At 36.6% G+C, this 6285-nt stretch overlaps 1 protein-coding gene across 1 annotated transcript; it reads left to right on the forward strand.

Moving 5' to 3' along the window:
- The first annotated feature begins 207 nt into the window (after nt 1-207).
- exoc8 (exocyst complex component 8) lies at nt 208-2526 on the forward strand. The gene has a single exon (XM_056481224.1). It carries the CDS (start codon nt 328-330, stop codon nt 2380-2382), a length of 2055 nt encoding a protein of 684 aa, XP_056337199.1. The 5' UTR covers nt 208-327; the 3' UTR covers nt 2383-2526.
- The last annotated feature ends 3759 nt before the right edge of the window (nt 2527-6285 follow it).

Consider the following 6285-nt stretch of genomic DNA (forward strand, 5'->3'; position numbering starts at 1 on the left):
AAACATCACATTTTAAATATCCAAAAATAACATTTTCAGTACACGTGACGTATCTTCTAAATAAACACAAACACAACTTCCCACAGCTGTTTCCCTCCATAGCTACAGCTGCAACCCCAGAAAACACGGAGCATTTTTTATGTAGCTGTTTATTTTGAAATGTTCGCTCTTCACGTGATGTGACGTCACGGGGAGGGTGTCGCTAGTTTCCGTTTGAGGAAGCGATCCGCTTTGCAGCTGTACTGTAATGACAGCTTGATTTTCCACAATATTATCCTAATTTTTGTGCCTCTTTTATACATCTACTTCGGCCGTGACATCCCCAAAATGGCAGACACCGGCAATCGTTTGCGTAAGCTGCTGGAATCCCCCAATTTCGACCCTCAGTCCTACGTGAAGCAGCTCTCGCAGCAGTCGGACGGAGACCGAGATTTACAAGAACACCGTCAAAAAATACAAACACTCGCCGACGAAACCGCTCAAAACCTGAAGAAAAACGTGTACAAAAACTACAGGCAGTTTATTGAGACGGCTAAGGAGATTTCCTACCTGGAAAGCGAGATGTACCAGCTGAGTCACATTCTGACCGAGCAGAAGAGCATCATGGAGAGCATCACACAGTCTCTGTTGTCCACAGATAAAGATGAAGCGGCCAAAGAAATGCTTGCTGCCTTCCCAAAGGAGACCGAAGAGGTCAAACAAAGGACCCTAACCACACTTTTGGAGAAAGTGGAGGGCTGCAAGAACATCATGGAAACCCCAGGCAGATATCTGGTGTATAATGGAGACCTCTTGGAGTATGATGCAGATAATATGTCGCAGATCCAAAAAGTCCATGCGTTTCTAATGAACGACTGTTTGCTCATTGCGACCTGGCTGGCCAACAGACGTGGAGCAGTGAAGTACAAATACAACGCGTTGTACGACCTAGAGAGCTTTGCTGTGGTAAACGTAAAAGACAACCCTCCAATGAAGGACATGTTCAAAATCCTCATGTTCCCAGATAGTCGCATATTCAAAGCCGAGAACAGCAAAATCAAGAAGGAGTGGCTGGAGATTTTGGAGGAAACCAAGAAAAACAAAGTGGCGAAAGACAAGCATAAGAAGGAAGAGGAGGTGCCAACATCTCCAGTCCGTCAGGAGGTCTCCACAAACCCATTCGATGAAGATGAACCTCTGGATTCGGAGGAACATGTGGATTTGAGTCCTGAGTGGATCCAGGAGCTTCCAGAAGACCTAGATGTTTGCATAGCTCAGAGAGACTTTGAAGGAGCTGTTGATCTTCTAGACAAGTTAAACGAATATCTAAAGGAGCAGCCGGTGAGCCCACGAGTGAAGGAGCTCAGGGGGAAGGTGGATGAGCGTGTCCGACAGCTAACGGAGGTTCTGGTGTTTGAGCTCTCGCCTGATCGCTCTCTTCGTGGAGGACCCAAAGCTACAAGAAGAGCTGTTTCTCAGCTGGTTCGCCTGGGACAGTCAACGAAAGCCTGTGAGCTCTTTTTGAAGAACCGAGCAGCAGCTGTGCAAACCGCCATCCGCCAGCTTCGCATCGAAGGCGCAACCTTGCTGTACATCCAAAAGCTCTGCAACATCTTCTTCACGAGCCTCCTGGAAACCGCAAGAGAGTTTGAAACCGATTTCGCCGGCGACACCGGCTGCTACTCCGCATTTGTGGTCTGGTCTCGCTCGGTGATGAAGATGTTCGTAGACGCCTTCAGCAAGCAGGTGTTCGACAGCAAGGAGAGCTTATCTACTGCTGCAGAATGCGTGAAGTTCGCTAGTGAGCACTGCAAGCAGCTAAGCGAGATTGGTTTGGATCTAACCTTCATTTTGCAATCGCTGCTAGTGAAGGACATCAGGGCGGCTCTCCAAAGCCAGAAGGACATCATCATCGAAGCCACCAGACACCGTAACTCTGAGGAGATGTGGAGGAGGATGAACCTCATGACTCCCGAAGCTCTGACCAAGCTCAAGGAGGAAATGCGAAGCTGTGGGATTGGTAGTTTTGAGCAGTACACCGGAGAAGACTGCTGGGTCAACCTGAGCTACACCGTCGTGGCCTTCAGCAAGCAGATGATGGCTTTTCTAGAGGAAGGGCTGAAGCTGTACTTCCCAGAGCTGCACATGGTGTTCCTGGAGAGCCTGCGGGAGATCATTCTGGTGGCGGTGCAGCACGTGGACTACAGTCTGCGCTGTGAGCAGGAGCCAGAGAAAAAGGCTTTTATTTTGCAGAACGCCTCGTTCCTGCATGAGACTGTGCTTCCTGTTGTGGAAAGGAGGTTTGAGGAGGGAGTCGGGAAACCGGCCAAACAGCTGCAGGACCTCAGGAAGAGCTCCCGAACTGTCAGAGTCAACCCTGAGAGCACCATGTCTGTGGTTTAATGTTGATGGGTAAATTAATGAAACTGCACATCCACATTACAGCTCTTAAAGTGCTTTAAACTGCGTTTTAGTGCTGTTAAATGAGTAATCTCGACTAATCGCGTATAACATCAAATAAAAGTTTGCATTTATGCATTTATTTATTTTGTGTGTACTGTCTATATATATTATTTATATAAATACACACATCCTTGTGTATACAGTTGAAGGCAAAATTATGAGACTTCCTCCTGGGAAAATTGTATTCTTTTTTAAAAATATTTTTTAAAGTGATGTTTAACAGAGCAAGAACATTTTAATTGTGGAATATTTGTCTTATTTGTTTTTGTTTGGCTGGAATAAAAGCAGTTTATAATACTAATAATATTAAAAAAATGTTTTAAGATCAATAATATTAACACACTTTTTCAATTGACTACAGAACCACTTGCCTAATTAACCTCACTTACCTACACTGTAAAAAGGGATTAGTTACTTAAAGCGAGTAAACCAGTTGCCTTAAAAGAAACAAGTTGACTTTACAAAAATAATCTAAGTATATCTATTGTAACTTGGAACTGTTAACCTGACTTCATTTTAATATGCAAATAGAATTCACTTTAAAAAAAAAAAAAAAGTAAACTAATCACTTTTTCCCAATCCACATTTATTATAATAGTTTTTTTTCCAGCTTTCCTGCATCTAGCAAAATGGCAGAAACTAAAATAAATCTGCTCTTCCAGACTTTTAACCTGTCTTTTAACCAATACAGGGTATAATTGTAGATTTTATAGACTTAATGAAGCACCAAATATGTAATATTGTAATAATTTCAGTAATTAATTGTAAACAGAGTTGCTAAATAGTCTGACACTGTAAAAACGTATTAGTTGACTCTAAAAAAATGTGAGTACAATTAGCATATTTATAAAAATTCAACTTAACAGTTCCAAGTTCCAATGGGTTTACTTGCATTACTTGTGTAACGTCAACTTGTTGCTTTTAAGGCAATTGGTTCACTTGCTTTAAGTAGCTAATTGTGTTCCACACAATCAATTTGTGTTGGGGCAACATGAAGGACTTGAGTTAACTTAATTGTTTTTAGAAATTTAAGTGGATTGAACAAAAAACAATAAAGTTGTCCCAAAAAAAACCTCAATAATTGTGTTGATTCAGCTTATTTTATACACAGTAAGTACACTCCAAAGGGGGGGGGGGGGGTGCAACTTGATTGCTTTATATTCAGTTTACTTGTAAAAATTATTAAGTTGGCTTAATCGAAGGGCTGGGTGATTTGGCCTAAAATCAAAATCTCGATTAATTGGACATTTTAACTCGATTGTGATTTAATGAACAACTGTTTAATTATTTATTTTATTTTCAATGTAGTGCAAAGTAAGGCTTAAGAATCTCTGCTTGACCAGAGATCAGATTTGGCTGCAAAGTGGCTGCAGGAGTATACATAAAGGCTTAACATAGCAGGTTCACGTGACTCCACATATAATATTTAAAGTAATCGAATAAATTGACCTGGGAAAATTAGATCGATTGTAGGTTCTGAATGGATAGATTTCGATTAATCACCCAGCCCTACTTAATGGATTTGTATTTGGACAACATGAAGGAATTGTGTGGAACTCAGTGTTTTTTACAGTTTGAACAAACAGCAAACGTCGTTTTTTCAGTGTAGTTGAGCCATAAACCTAGTTAAGCCTTTAAATTGCAGTTTAAGTTTCATACTAGTAAATTGCTAAACATTGCATGCTGTCATCAAGGCAAGACAAAAGAAAATATTACATTTAAAATTTTTAAAAATGTGTAGAACAAATCTTAAACAGCACTTGCAAATTTTTTTTGAAAGAATTACTATTTAATGAGGGCTAACAATTTTGCCTTCAACTGTACATGTAGAGCATCTTTGTTTATATATTTAGATACAATACTCAATATAAATAAGTACACCCCTCACACCCTAAAATCTGTCTTTTAAAGCCTGAAGTCCTGAAGCCAAATCTGGAGCTTATCTAACAAAATAACTTTATTTGAAATTTTGTAGGTTTTTTTTTTTTTTTTTACAATATTTTGCTTGAATTTAATTGTATTATCTTTCAATTTCTAAATATGTTTGGTAACTAAAATATTATTTTAATAAAAATACCTGTTTAATAAATCTATATATTCTCTATATTCACTGAGAAATGGATAAAATATTCGGTTTCAAAATGGGCTGTACTCAATTATGCTGAGCATAATTTAAGCATATATAATAATAAGCATATATAATAATAACCTTTTTAATAGATTGCATTTTTTGTATAATTTTTTTGTGTGATATTTATTCGCTTTTTACATAAATATGTAGATGCAAACTTATTTTGTACACAGTACAGTTAAAAGCAAAATTGTAAGAAAATGTCATTATTTTTAAAATATTGTCCAAGTGATGTTTAACAGAGCAAGGATATTTTGACAGTATTTCCTATAATAATTTTTTATTCTGGATAGTCTTATTTCTTCTGATAATAATAATAATAAATAAAAAATTAAGATCAAGATTATTAACCCCCTTAAGAAGTGTTGCCCCCAAATTGTCTACAGAACAAACCACACTGTAAAAAAATTTAGGGCAACCAGCTTCAGGGCATTTTTGAGTTTACTCAACTTAAATTGAGTCAGTAGCCTTACGTGGGTTGAAAGTTGAGTCAACTCAAAAATGTCCTGAAACTGGTTGGCTTAATTTTAAGTTGAGTCAACTTTTTTGTTTTACAGTGCACTTGTCTAATTAACCTCCTTTGCCTGTTTATGGCTTAACCTAGGTTAACTACACTCAAAAAATGACGTTTGCTGTTTGTATAAATTACTTGTACAACAACACAATTCTTGAGATTTTTTTTGGGACAACTTAATTGTTTTATGTTCAATTCACTTTTGTAAAAACGAACAAGTTAGCTTAATTCCTTCATGTTGCCCCAACACAAATTGATTGTGTGAAACCCAGTATTTTTGACAGTGCACTGTAAAAAAGTAATTTGTTATTTAAAGCGAGTAAAAAGCCTTAAGTTGACTTTACTAAAAAGTAAAATAAGCCTGATGTAAACTGTTACTGTTAAGTTGTCTTAACTTAATTTTTTATAATTATTTAAACTACAATCATCAATGCAAGACAAAAGAAAATATTAAAACTATTACGATTAAAAACGCAAACAAATCTCTCCATTAAACAGCACTTGCAAAATATTTTTTATAAAATTAATATTCAAAGGAGGGCTAATAATTTTGCCTTCGACTGTACATGTAGAGCATATTTGTTTACATTTTTAATTACATAAATCGTGTTAATAGGTATGCAAATATGTTTTTTTTAAATGTGTGATATTTATATACAGTTGAAGTCAGAATTATTAGTCCCCCTTTGAATTTTTTTTCTGTTTTAAATATTTCCCAAGTGATGTTTAAATCCATTTTAAGATCATAATTATTAGCCCCTTTAAGCTATTTTCTTCCGATAGTCTACAGAACAAACCATCGTTATACAATAACTTGCCTAATTACCCTAACCTGCCTAGTTAACCTAATTAACCTAGTTAAGCCTTTAAATGTCACTTTAAGCTGTATAGAAGTGTCTTGAAAAATATCTAGTCAAATATTATTTACTGTCATCATGGCAAAGATAAAAGAAATCAGTTATTAGAAATGAGTTATTAAAACTATTATGTTTAGAAATGTGTTGAAAAAATCTCTCTTTTAAACAAAAATTGGGGAAAACATAAACGGGGGCCTAATATTTCAGGGGGCTAATAAATCTGACTTCAACTGTATACAAAATACATATACAAACACTGTAAAAAGCAATTAGTTACTTTTAATAAGCAAGTAAATCCACACTCTAAAGATTGATTAGTTATTTTACCTAATAAAAGTGAG

Source organism: Danio aesculapii, chromosome 20, assembly GCF_903798145.1.
Source record: "Danio aesculapii chromosome 20, fDanAes4.1, whole genome shotgun sequence".
Classification (NCBI taxonomy): domain Eukaryota; kingdom Metazoa; phylum Chordata; class Actinopteri; order Cypriniformes; family Danionidae; genus Danio; species Danio aesculapii.

Excerpts from the sequence above, each read along its gene's own strand:
- exoc8 (XM_056481224.1), top strand. The coding sequence starts at position 328 with ATGGCAGACACCGGCAATCGTTTGCGTAAGCTGCTGGAATCCCCCAAT.